General features: G+C 41.8%; 2 protein-coding genes and 1 non-coding gene across 3 annotated transcripts in view; 2 read left to right on the forward strand and 1 right to left on the reverse strand.

Annotated features, from left to right (window-relative positions):
• The first annotated feature begins 254 nt into the window (after positions 1–254).
• On the forward strand, positions 255–6,633 carry TPT1 (tumor protein, translationally-controlled 1). The gene is made up of 6 exons (XM_088139459.1): positions 255–383; positions 1,339–1,412; positions 2,542–2,732; positions 3,420–3,525; positions 5,105–5,221; positions 5,885–6,633. Exons 1-6 carry the CDS (start codon positions 356–358, stop codon positions 5,885–5,887), a joined length of 519 nt encoding a protein of 172 aa, XP_087995585.1. The 5' UTR covers positions 255–355; the 3' UTR covers positions 5,888–6,633.
• On the forward strand, positions 5,684–5,813 carry LOC112541647 (small nucleolar RNA SNORA31). Its single transcript, XR_003085633.1, has one exon. It is a non-coding gene; the product is annotated as a small nucleolar RNA SNORA31 (small nucleolar RNA).
• Positions 6,634–12,899: 6,266 nt separating the features above from the next.
• GTF2F2 (general transcription factor IIF subunit 2) overlaps positions 12,900–13,566 on the reverse strand; it is an 82,336-nt gene continuing 81,669 nt past the window's right edge. The window contains exon 9 of the mRNA XM_007436478.4: positions 12,900–13,287. Within this exon, the coding sequence (XP_007436540.1) occupies positions 13,168–13,287 (120 nt within the window). The 3' untranslated portion in view covers positions 12,900–13,167. The remainder of the gene's footprint in view (positions 13,288–13,566) is intronic.

A 13,566-nucleotide genomic window follows, 5' to 3' on the forward strand; every position in this document is an offset into this window, starting at 1 on the left:
ACGATTGCTCTTGATTCTGCTGAAACCGTGACAAACGAACCCGGAATTCGGATATCCATCCCAGCGTTGGACGACTCTCACTTACTTACTTCTAGGGCGCGGGAAAGGCGCTCGCGGCGGCCGGCGGCGTGCGTGCTGACGTCACAGTTTCGTGCGTCATGAGCAGCGCGGGGATTGGCGACGCACGGATGGCAGGGACGTGCCCTGCTGGCTATATGAGCTCCGGGGAGGCGCCTCCTCGGCCTTTTTCCGCCTCGTTCTTCGCTCGCGCCAGGGGCTGCTGCGACTAGCGCTCTTCCCCCCGACATCGCCGGCCCGCCGCCGCCGCCCGCCGCCGCCGCCCGCCGCCTCAGCCATGATCATCTACCGCGACTGCATCAGCCGTGAGCCAAAGCCCCCTCCCCCGCTTCTTTTTTCCCCTCAAAATCGGAGGAGGGAGGGGCGGGCGCCCTGGCCCCCCGCTGCGCCGAGTGCGCCTGCGCAGCCTCACATTCCAGGCCGGGGAACGCGCGCCGGCTCACCTTGCACTGCGCCTGCGCCCTCCGCCTGGGTAGTACTTAAAGAAGGAAGCGAGCGCGGGGTCGACGGACCCCCAGACAGCGTTCCATCGGCTGCGCATGTGTGTCGCCAAGGCGCCAGCCGGCCGCCCGGGGCACCGCGCTTGCGCGGCAAGCCGGGAGCAGGGCGGAAAAGCAGGACGAGTTGGCCGCAGCTGCCAAAGCCGTGGCCGCCTCTAGAGGGCGGCAGAGAGTTGTGGGAAGCTCTCGCTCCCCGACGCCGCCCCCTGGTGGCCTTGCGGGGTCTCGCAGCCCGGCTTTGGCAGCTCTCTCCTGGACTTCTCCCAGGCCGCCCCATTTGAGCTGTGGGGGGGTTGGGGAAGGCCTGCTTGGGGCCACGTGGAGGGCTGGTCCCCAGTTTGGTGAGCTGGAGTGGTGGTGACCCCCCTTTGACTTGCAGCTAAGGTTACTTATGGGAGCAGCTGCTACTCCAGGACTAGGCCGTCTCGCTTGAAGCTTCATATTTATAACTTGTGGGGTTTCAGATTCTTATTGCCTGCTTTCTTTCACTGGTGATAATGTGGGTCGTAGGTCTGCCATGCTGTGGGAGCGTGACTCCGTGCCCCATGTTGTAGGGATCTTGGGGCTTTTTGTAGGTTAAGAGCAGAGGTGGGTGGCGTCAGGTTTGTATTTTCTCCCAGGATGGGGTGGAATTAGCTGTGGGAAGTGGAAGATGCCCACTTTCCAAGCTGATGTTGGGTATCTGCATGAGCTGAGTTTGGGAAAAAGATGCTGTCTTGAGGGGCAGTGGAAAAAGCTTTGTTATTTCTTCCTTTTGTAGAAGATGAGATGTTCTCGGATATCTACAAAATCAAAGAAGTTGCCAATGGTCTCTGCCTGGAAGTGGAAGGGAAGGTAGGTGAGAGCTGGCTTGGTTTGCTGCATGGTGTAGTTTGATGGACATGGAGAAATGGTCGTTCTTAGCTAGCTTTTTGAGCCAGGGATTCTTACTCCAAACCCTATTAACCCATTTCTTTCATGCCTCTTTCTGTGGAGAGATTGAATCTATGTTCATTAGAGTAGCTCTTCAGAAGTGAATCCACACCTAGTTCTGCCAGCATAGGACATTCTGCCTCCCACTCCCCCGAGATCACAGCACCATTATAGCAAAATGTCCTAATTTTGTTGGCACAATTTTTGACACCCCCCCCCCTTTCAAATGTAGGAATGGCAGTGGGATCTCTGGGAAAGGTGACTTCCCTATTTTATCCTTAATCCCACCCACCCACCCAAAATGCTCAAATTGTAGTGCTGAAGTTTGTCAGAAGTTTGTGGCTGATGGGTTGAAGTTTTCAGAGTAGAAATAGGAGTGTTATCTCCTAGATATGTCTTATTTCCAACCCTAAAACAGCCTGAACATGGGAAATAACCACACTGTATTATGTCACCAGCCTTCTGATGACATCACCTCCAGCTGATGAGGGAGCAAATTGTGGCCTTTTAGGGGGATAAGGTAGAAACTGGAAAGTGGTATTGAAATTTCTGGAATGTTGCGAATTCATCTTTGAAGTAATTTATTACCACCTACTCCAAGTGATATATTTTGAACAATAGAACGAGAGTGTAGACTGCTTTTGTGTGGGGGGGGAGGTCAAATACTGGGCTTGATTTGAAGAGGTAGAGAAAATAGGTAACCTTTATTCTATTCAGAATATGTGTTGTTTGGGCTAAGAAAAAAAACTTTTGGAAATTCTAATGCAGTGGTTCCTGAATTGTCTATGCCCCACACCCCTAGGAAATGTTTGATTAATGTTCGCACCCCCTACAAAAGTAATATCACATTTGAAGATGAAGTGTAATTTCTATTGCAGGTGAATAAATTGAACTTTAAAAATAAGCTTTTAACTCAATGCATAAAATTGTTGCACCCCCTGAAATTCCATCTTGCACACCAGGGTTGGGAACCCCTGTTCTAATTAATGGCATGTTGTAATCCTAAATATATGAGTCTTATCAGAGTTTCTTGGTTATTTCAATGTATCAGATGGTGAGCAGAAAAGAAGGTGAAATTGATGATGCTTTAATTGGTGGAAATGCATCTGCTGAAGGTCCAGAAGGAGAAGGTACAGAGGCCACAGTTATTACTGGTGTTGACATAGTAATGAACCATCACCTTCAGGAAACAAGTTTCACTAAAGAGTCTTACAAAAAGTACATCAAGGACTACATGAAAGCGTAAGTGAACTTGGACTTCATTATTTCAAGTGAATTATGTAGCATAGGATTGGCCTTCAGCATTTTTGAGAATTTTGTAAAATACAGACCCCTGCCTCTTTATGGATGAAACTGGCTGCCGAATGTGCACTCTGCCTATATGGGGGTATCTGTAATTCGTGGTTTGGTTCAAACAAATAACCTTCATGTTGGTAGGGCCCATCCCTTTAGAGATTTAGTAGGTAGTTACACTGGGCAGTGAGAAAAGATAGCAGGGATAGAATCTGTCCTGCTATGAATTTGGGTTCCTGGCTCTCCCTCTATTATTGATTACATAGGCACCTATAGAGGGGGGGGTTCTCCAGCAACAGTGCCTTTACCAAGCTCTAGCAGCATCAAAATTATGGCATATGCATCATGATGCCCTGGTACAAATAGCACAATTATTTAATAATGTCTGGCATGAGTATGTAGGTTGCATTAGGTGTGATGGCTGTCCTGCACATCTTGTTTGCATCCCTGCATATTCCAGTCAGATGATAATCCTATCCAATATGTCCTTATTGATCATGCATAGATCTTGAATCTTAGATGGTCAAGCCCATGCACTAAACCCACTAGTGTTGCTTTATTGTATGATTTCTGCCTAAATTTCACTTGTGGGGGGAGAAGAGGGACAGGTATTGAAGAATTGCCTTCTTTCTCTAGAATCAAAGCCAGACTTGAGGAAACAAAGCCAGAGAGAGTAAAGCCTTTCATGACAGGAGCAGCTGAACAAGTTAAACATATTCTTGCAAACTTCAAAAATTATCAGGTAAGTTCCAAAGCCTCTTTTTTTCCTGAAAATATGTAAAGCCTATGTGATCCTAGTGTTACTGTAAACTAGTAGCTTTTTGCTACAGACTTAAAATGCATTTTGTTATATATGGGTTTTATTCTAAAATGACTTTTAGGGGCACCTTTTTCAACCTCTTACTCAGGTCAGACAGAGACAAGATGTAATGAAAGGCTTAGGCGAGGAGGAGACTGGTATGAGAGATCAAGGCTATCAGGAGGGAGGGGGTGCATTCCAGAGGAAGGGGCAAGGCAAGCACTTTCTCAGCCCGCAGCAGGACCATGAGAAGAAGAGGCTGAGGCTGGCCCCTCCCCAGACTCTCATGGGGTATATCCGCTAGCAGCTTTAGGGTGGGTTTAGTCTGGTGAGATTCTGTCTGTAGTGTGTAAGCAATAAAGGAACTACACTGGACTGGACTGTTTTGTTGTTGTTCTTGGGCTGAACCTGACAAGATTCTCTAAACAAGGGATGAACAGAGTTTAATGTTCTGGGGACCACACCAATCTGACCGTTCCATGTCTAAAATATAATTAAATGCATTGTGTCCTGGAAGATTTATATCTGTATTAGGGGATTTAGGAAAAAAAAGATTGTATAGCTAGAGGTGTAGATTTTACATGTCTGTGCTCTAAATCTGCTCATATCGCAACTGTGACTCTGAATTACTTTGGAAAACTGCTGTGCCATCATAAAACTATGATAAAAAACCAAGATTTGTAAGGCTTACACAAATTTTAAAATAGAAGGGATAAGGTGCTGCTTATGATGCACACGAATTGTAGAAAGTATTGTTTCAAACCAAAACAAATGTATTGTGTTGTGGATAGACCACAGTGATAGAAACAAGGACTTGAAATGCTTTTGTTCTAAGTTTTGGATAAAATAACAGTGTTAGTCTCTTGCTTTTCCCAACTTTGGTTCATAGGTTCTAGTAGAGTTTTGAAACAGTAGTGGAAACGCTGGAGTGTCTGACTCTGTGCACATAATAGAGGACATCTCCTTTAGGTGAATATGTTTCCTTCACCTGGCAGGAATTCACAATACAGAAGGCCCTGCGTGTTCTCACTTCTCTGATGAAATGAGAAGTACTAAGTTAGATTTTCGACTACTGACAGTATTATACAGTGATAGTTGGCATATGTGCTGATTGTTTCACACACACAACAGTCTGCTTGATTCATATATTACAGGTGTTTTGGATTGTGAATAGAATGGTGTTATTCCATGCAGAGAACAAAATATAGTTGTCCTGCACAGAGCTTATTTTTGTGGGGGGACCCCAAGGATATGGCACTGGAAGGAGTGGGAAGGCACTGGGATCACTGGGCCCCTGGAACATGCTATGCTGGGAGCTGTTGAGGAGATACTGGAAGCAACATGCACCAGCCTTGTTCTTGTACCATTTAAAACATTTTTTCTGTTTCATGCATGCCCATGGAGGTAAATATGTTTTAAGGTGTTTTGCTCTCGAGCAGTTTTAAATTTTAATTACACCTTGCTTAGCAGTAGGCAGAACAAGAGCCAAACTTGTATTAACGTGTAATATTTCTTCCTCTAGTTTTTTGTAGGAGAGAATATGAATCCAGATGGCATGGTGGCATTACTGGATTTCCGCGAGGATGGCGTGACCCCCTTTATGATTTTCTTTAAGGATGGATTAGAAATAGAAAAATGCGTAAGTATAGATTTACAAGACCATGGGTAAATATCTTTGCAGGCAGCAGTTACAGCATAAAAGTCTTAACAGAAGAGTAGATAGTTCTAACAATAGCTGGCTTGATGTTTATAAGAAGTGGAGAAGCAAGATAGGGAGAGAGTAACCCTTATCTAACAATGACTTTGAACCTCACAGTGTCTCTGGCCCATCCCAGCTAATAGCTATCATGCTGTGGTATATCCCACATACATAATGATGAACTTCAGTAACAGTATTAAGAGAAAAGAATATGCTTACTTTTAACCTGGGTGAGCTCTGTTATTTCTAAAATTTTGTTAATTTATCTGTCCTGAATATTGCTGTTGATGCCATTACAGATGGCCCTTATTTTCACTGCTCCCTGGTTGAGAAAATGTTCGTCACAATTTCCTCTTTCAAACAGCCTCAGAATGAGGAGGTGGGACAGCCTTGCTCCACGCTAAGCATCAACTGATAGGCCAGGAGCTACTTTGTTTACTCTTTGGCTTGCATTAAGATGCAATAGTGACTTCCCTGCGCTTTCTGCCTGCCTGATCACATAGCAGCTCAGATTGAATAAGGGAGAACATTTAAGAATGAATGCTGATGTTGTGTTGAAGACCTGATATGAACACAGGCTAACTTTCATTCATTTCTTAACAGTAACAAGAAATCAATCATTCTGAATCATTTGTCATCATAATTGGCTGCTGCTCTTTATTCATCAACAAACATCATGACTCAACCATGTCTGAAAACTGGACTGATACCATCTTGAGCTTAATTTGATTTATTTTGACCCCGAATTAATTGAAGTGGAGGCATTGGTTTTTTTAAAAAAAAAAAAACTTGTCTTGTAGGCTGTCTAAAATAAAAAAAACTCATTTAAACCCAGCATAGGTAATGCCTCTTGGTTTAATGTGTTGAGCGGGCTTCTTCGGGCTTCTCGTAGCTCTTGTGCGTTTGGATTTTTTGACATCTCAATAGCATAGTGTGGCCCTAGTGCTTGTGTCTCCAGATACTGGGACCTTGAAACCGGAAGATCAATTGGCCACAACTGAACTGCTTTTTAGAGACTTGGAAACTACTAATAAAGAAGACAGCTTACTTTCTGAAGCGGACTTGGCTTCTTGCCATTCAACAAATCATAACTAGTTGGAGGACAACGTTGGAAGCCTGGATGTGGTGTTGCTCTGCATGCTAATCTGAGTGTTTCACCAGTGAAGGAGACATGGAATTCTTCAACATATCATGGCAAATTTTGACTGAGGCAGAGAGTGGGAAGAGAATTCTTGGCAGCAGAAACAAGCATGTTGGGCAAAGAATCTACACATACTCGAGGCATTGCTTATATGCTGTAATATGAAATAATTGTAATTTAAATACATAAGTATAATACCGATTTAATCACAGGTTACTAATTTGCTGTGTGGTGTATCAATTCCAGCCTAAAGCCATTAGTTGTAGTTTAGTAAACTTGAGCACTGGTCAAAGGGAATGGCTTTACGTAGTAAGCATTGTGTACTTCCTGTTTGAATTGTGCAAAGTTTGAAGTACTGGAATCATGATGATAATGTTTTCCCAAATAGTTACTTGTAACTGGGGAGGTGAGGTAGGGATTCACATCACATTAGTTGAGGATTGTTCCTTGTTTATTATAGTTAGACCTTGTCTTTGTACCAGGATACCATTATGGACAATTGTGAGTAATAGAAAGTAGGCAGGGGAGAAATGGAAAAGATGTTCTTGCTTCAAGGGAGAGGAGCCAGGCATGCTGTCTTTGCTTTCCTTTTGTTGGGGAGGGAGTCCTGCAATAGAGGTTCTTGGGGTGAAGAACTAGGAAATTGGGGTCAACAAAATGGCTTTGTAGCAAGATACATGTGAAGGGGGGTGAGCCTGGTGTGCTGACAGAACAGGACTAGAAGTCTTGCATGCTAATTTGAGATCTCAAAAGGACTTGTTTCCCCTATATTTCCTATTTGTAAGCAGAAAGAAACGTTCAGTACCCTAAAATTTTTACCCTCCATCACGCCTATCTTGGGTAAGCTAGGCTAAATAGATTCGCTTTTAACTGGCAGCAATAGGCGTTCAGCTCTGCAGTAGTAGTACATATGCATAGGTTTAAGATGACAGCCCAGATTGAGTTGCTGTGGACATTATGTGTGTGCTTGTGCTTGTGTGTATGTGTATGTGTAGACATAGGCAGATGTGATTGAATAATTTTGCAAATGAAGTGCCTTGTTTTAGGGAGTGGCAGTTTTAGTTGATCCTTAAAATCAGTTTTACTTTTCTCATGGCCCTAATTTTCTGTAGAGCTTAACTGCTGGCTGGTGTGCATATATATAGATGCATGCCCATTCAAATCCATTAGATACGCAACTTGTGTTAAGAAAAAAAAAGTATTTCCACTTTTGTTGTTGATTGTTTTTACTGAGAATTGGTAACTGTAATTGATGAGAGGAAAGAAGTTTTCCTGTCAATATAAAGTATATAGCAGCCAAGAGAAATTGGAGAAAATGTCCTTCAGGTAGGAGTCAGTGTACTCAGTATGTATGTCAGTAGATTTTCTTTTTAAGAAAATAAGAATATTTGGTCTTTCACAACCTCCTTGAAAGTGGTCATGTGGAAGAGGCCAGCAGTGTTATCAGAATTGTATCATCAGAAACTACTGTGATGGACTGGAATGGAGGAAGTGGGGTGAAAATGGCGCGCTCATCTCCAGAGCGTTGCTCTGGAAACGAGAGCGCTGTTTTCACCCCACTTCCTCCATTCCAGTCCATCACAACTACTTAGTATTTCTGTGACTTAAGATTTGCGTGTATGTTTTGGCTCAGTTGTACTATTTCGTTGCCCTTGAAATCGCTAATTCACAGGATATTAGGTCGATCTTTTGAATTTTTGGAGGTTCTTTTTTTTAAGTCTCTGTCACTATTTCCTTCCCAGTCTGTACCCTACAACACTGGGTACTTGATTAAGGAGAGCTTAATTTTTGAGAAAAAGGTATTTTGTATGCATTGTATAAATGTTTTCAATTTAACATTTGCCATTGTTTGAATTAGAAGTGATAGTTGAAGAACTGTGTTCAAGCAAGCATTGATGAAGTATTATGTTTGGAGCAAAGTGCTGTCGGAATAATAGAAGAAAAATACCAGTATAGGACCTGTTCATTGCAGTGGCATACTTCCTGTTTCAGTGCTTATCTAAAATAGGAGATTGGGCTGTTTTTTTTGTTTTTTCTGTGAAAGGAAAGACGGTGTCAGCAGTGCTGTGGTCAGCTAAGTCTCTTAGTTGGTGAGAGTTGCAGCATTGTGGCCATTCCAGTATACCTTTTGAATGTTCACGAGAAAACAGAGTTCTAAACTATCAGACGCATATTTACGGGCAAAGTGCATATGGTCTGCCCTTCCAGGCTTGCAGTTTGTATTGAAGGAAGATAGATGTTAACACGTGGACATCAAGATCTGTTTCCTGCCACTTACCAGATTGTGTGACTGCTTTGACCGCAACAGGACTATTCAGTATTTAAAACTGGGTGTGTGTGTTCCCTTTGGAAGAAAGTTTTCAAGAAGGCATAGACTTAGAACAGTGGGATGAAAGAGTTTTATGTCTATAAAGACTGCAGGTTCCTGAGTACATAGGCCTGAGGCAGCAAAGCGTTCGCAACACTAAGAATGCTTTTTAAAAGGGCCTATTCCTGCATAGGCGCCCAGCCTAAGAGGGGAGCCTTAGGTGTTCAGATTACCATAGTGTAGAATATGGATTGTTTTGGCAGGTCTTGCAGGCAGGACCAAATGCAAAACATTTACTACACGTGTAATCATCTGGTCAAGATCTGGAGAAGTGTTACGTTTGCTGTTGAGTTCATGTTAAAGCTAAAACTTCATTTTAAATTGTTGGTGTTAAAAATTCCTGAAGCTGATTTAACTGTTCCATTGTTTACTCTTGAGAGCTTCCAGTAGGCTCAGTTTTGCTTATTTTAATAATCCCCTTGGCCATATTTCTATACATTGTAACACTTAATCTTCCCATGTTTAATCAGGAGCATGTTTTGCATCCTGCCTTGGGTGAAAAGTAGCAGCACTTCCAATTCTAATGGAATTCAGACCATCACATTTCAGAAGACGCTCTATGAAACTACCTGTTTTGCATGTCTGGTAACATGATCCAGAGAAATTTCTGCAGTATAGATTGCTGTGCTTAATGGAGTAAGCTTTGGTACAGAGTATACAGCATGGTGTATTAGAGAATCACAGACACAGGTCTGAGGCTCCTTCATTGCAAGCAAAAATGCTTTTTTCCCCCAAATCTCTAGATTTTTCACAAATGCAGCCTGAAATCATATTTCCTGAAGATTGCTATCCAATTCCACACAATATTCCAGATAAACTTACCAATGTCTTAGCCAAAACATTAGGTTTAATTTCTTACTCTGTGAGAAGGGTTTCGTTTTTATTTATTAAAAAAAATACAAACATGTATGTGCGCACACACCTCTTTCTGTAAAAATACTGAAGCAATTTACAATTTTAAAAATGATATAAAAAGACATTGGGGGTTTAGTGGCTAGCAAGGATCAGTGTTAAAAAGCCAATTCACTAGTCTTGGGCAGGTTTGAATTGGCTATGAAGAGCACAGTTGAGAACAATTCTGGGAAAGAAGTAAATGATTGTAAGCACCTTTTCCACACTCAAGTCACTGGAACTGAAAGAAATTCCACCAAATGGAGCGTAATGGGGTATTAGAGATGAGTTATATGCCATTAGAAGCAGACCCTTCAGCACAGGAAGTTCTGTTATTCCTACTGGTGGGACAAAATTTCAGGTGCTGTGACAACAGGGTTACTACAACCCTATTGGAAATGGAAGAGAGACTCTTACGTATCATAACTCCCTTTCTTGAACCTCCAACACTAAAGAGGTAGGTGTATTTCTGATGGATATTTGTAGTTCATCCAACCGCAATAATACGTCACGCCAGCCACCTTACCTATAATGGAATCCTATAGATGTCAATGCTATCCTGGAATATTACATACTTAGGGAAAATAGCTGGAGGCCTTTATGTGCCCAAAGTGATGTGTTTTTTTGATCCAGTTGTGTTAACTCTCTGATGGCAGATTTACCCATAAGAAGATTTGATCTGAATAGCTTACTGGTTTAAGTGTAATAAAAAGACATCAATAAGTCTCTTCACAATGTTTATCTGGAGGCTGCAGGCCTCAAATGTCTTCCAGGAACTCAACATATGCTAGTGCTCGTTGCCATCTCCTGTCTTCCAGGGAGATGCCTTGCCTTGCACCCTTCCCCTTAAGCCCAGCATGTTGGCGATTGGAGGGGTCCCATAGCTTTTGTGCCCCTTGCTGGCAAGTAAAAGAGAAGACAAATTTTATTGTGCCACCTTGTGGGACTGAGGCCTGTGGCTAGATAAGTCACCCTCTTTAAGGGAAAATAGGCAATTTTATAAGGAATAGAATCAAACTTTATTTCTAAAATAAGTTAACTTAAAAATTCCTTTCAAACTTGAAAATAGTTACAGATAGTCCCCAGGTTAAGAATGCCCGGTTTATGGACAACCTGTAGTTAAGAACGGGGCCTACGGTAGCAAAATTCAAGTTAAATACACAATGGTTCGAGTAAATTACACAATACTACTTACACAGTATTAGACAATAATACTGTTCTGGCTTAATACAAATTTGATTTAAGCACAGACCTTGGGAATGGAGGTCTGTCCTTAAACTGGGGACTACCTGTACATGCAAAACAAGTGACAAACAAAAATAGAGTTGTTCAAATCACGAACTGCTTCTTAAAGAACCTCTTGACAGAAAAATACGCAGGAAAAGACTGAGCAACTGCACAATGAAACTGCTTTGTTCCTATTTATCTAATGGAAAGAGGTCCTAAGTTACATAAAAGCACACAATGCATGAGCTTATATGGAGACAATTAGATATGAGACAATAAAACACCTAAATCCGTTCCAATAAGAGGTAATCTTGTATAATGTTTCTAGCTATACTTGCTACCCATTCCTTAGAGACAGATCTGTGAAATAGCAGCCCTCTGCTTGCTGTCCTGGAGTTTCTCTAGCTTCTCGCTGATTCTGATCTTTAATTTCTTTTTCAAAACATTGAAAAAGACAATGTTTTTCTCTCCTTTACCCTGTCCCAGAACCCAGCTTCTACCTTTGTCCTAAAGAATCTGTTTCTGTCTTTAGCAGAAAAGGAGGATAATGGGGTAATCTTCCTACATACATGGTCTCCAGCCATGCTACCATTCAAAAGCTCCTGCTTGAGACAGGAATGTGTATTAAAACTGAGATGCTGCTGGCTGTTAGTGAATGTGGGCTGGGGACTCACTTGCCCATGCATTACAGAGGCCCCTCTGATACATTTCATCTATTTATTATAGTTAGCCATTAACTCCAGCTGAAGCTTTTGCTACCAGATCTGGTACCATCCATTCTGCCTTGAGTTCATCTCTTGTACTAGAAGCAGAGGTATCCTATGAATGGGGAAGCAGCAACTCAATGTTGATAGCCCTGTAACAATTTACCCCGCCTAAAGGAAGCACCTTCATGTGGGACCAGGGCGCTCAGGTCAGGGATGCACAAAGGATAGCTTGAGTCCCTTAGCTGTCACCGAATGGCAAAGTTTGAAGGAAGAATTAGATATATGGAAAATAATGTCACCTGTCTGAAGCTCAACATCAGCTGCTGACAAATGAAGAGAAACAAATGCAGTGTTTCAAAATTATAGAATACCTAAGACTTTGCTGGGTCCTTTTCCTTACCTGATTCAATTTTTTGCAACACAAAGATGTTGGTTACATCTTTGTGGGAATATGAACATCCTTCTCTTTACTTTTTTGACCCATGTAACTTCCAGCGTGGATGTTCTGGCATAGGTGTAGATGATCTTTCCAGGTTACCCAGGTTCTATGTCTTAATCCCAAGTTGGTGCAAAACCAGGATATGGAAGGCCACAACATCATCAAAGTCATCTGTGCTGACTATCCAACCAGAAGATGTCAAGCGGTATGTCTAGGACATCATACCACCAACCCCAATTTAGTATTGCATGAGCAGACATCCATGCACACTGTAGACCTTTGTACATCAAACTCATGCAACAGGCACTGAAGAAAGTAAGGGGGGGGCGGGGGGCACTTGCTTTTGAAATTTCACCAACCTTCCAGAAACAATTTTGAAGGCTGCAGGGGAGGCACAAGATGACACAGGATGATTTGTGTTCTCAGTAGAAATAGAACATTGGATTATGTCCAGAATGGTTTGCTTTTGTAATTCTGTTATTCGTTTCTCTTTTCACCATCAGCTATTTGCCTAACACAATGTTTCTTCCACTTTCCTTACTCTAAGAACCATTTCTGGCTCAACTGAAAATGTGTCCCACTTCTAGTTATTCTTGATAAACAAGCATGTAAAGGCTATTCACCATCCCATTGATATGTTCTTGGAAACTACTTCAAGATTCACTTTTGAAAGGTGTAGCTGTGTCATGTGCAGCAAAAACACAAGTGTGACCTGGATCCTTAAAGGTAAACAATTTTTAGAATAAATGTGTTAGTCTTTAAAATATTATCAGATTCTCTGTTGTTCAAAATATAAGCCCACTGAAGAGTTTAATCATAATGGGATAAACTCACCCAGGAGGAAATAAAATTTCTAGTCAATTTATTAACATAGTTATATTTTACAAAATGCAAGAAGTTACAATAAAAGGCCATACATTAAAGAAACCAAATACAAGTTTATTCTATAAATAATTTGTATGCAATAAACATACCACAAAAACTTAGATAACATTCCAGAAAAATCTTTTAAAAAATGAAGACAGGGTTGATTACAAAAGTATTAACTCTTACTCTTTTAAGGGTGAACCTGGGCAGCTTTTCCTGCTTTCAAAGTTGACAGCTTCCTGGTTGCTAATCACTTTTATCTTCACTTTGATAATGCCTGTATTCTGGTTTAAGTTCCCAAGTACTTTTGTGCGGCCCCTTAAAATTGTAGATGCCTATTTCTCTCAAAATTTCCTTTAAATAGATCTGAAAGAAAGAAGGGATACTGATAGAGCATCATATGAACACAGAACAATTATGCTGAATCCAACCTGTCCCCTATTCCCAACCAAGGACAGCCCAACCTCAAAGACATAAATTTACACCAAGTTGAGGATGGCTGTAATTTATGTTTCTTCTTCCTCTGAGTTAAATGGGAAAGAAAAAAGGAAGTTGAGAAAAGTGGTTTTCTACACCCATACCAAGTTGGTAAGCTCAGCAGCCAATCATAGCTCATTATGAACAGGATATAAATTCCACCCAGGC

This window comes from Python bivittatus, unplaced genomic scaffold, assembly GCF_059951505.1.
Source record: "Python bivittatus isolate LINGU-HERP-01145 unplaced genomic scaffold, Pbiv_v1 ctg000210_np1212, whole genome shotgun sequence".
Lineage (NCBI taxonomy): Eukaryota > Metazoa > Chordata > Lepidosauria > Squamata > Pythonidae > Python > Python bivittatus.

Bases quoted from the DNA above. Each gene is read 5' to 3' on its own strand.
- TPT1 (XM_088139459.1), top strand. From the start codon at position 356: ATGATCATCTACCGCGACTGCATCAGCC. The intron at 1,413-2,541 runs GTAGGTGAGAGC...TCAATGTATCAG, and splicing joins GCCTGGAAGTGGAAGGGAAG to ATGGTGAGCAGAAAAGAAGG. The intron at 2,733-3,419 runs GTAAGTGAACTT...TTCTTTCTCTAG, and splicing joins ATCAAGGACTACATGAAAGC to AATCAAAGCCAGACTTGAGG.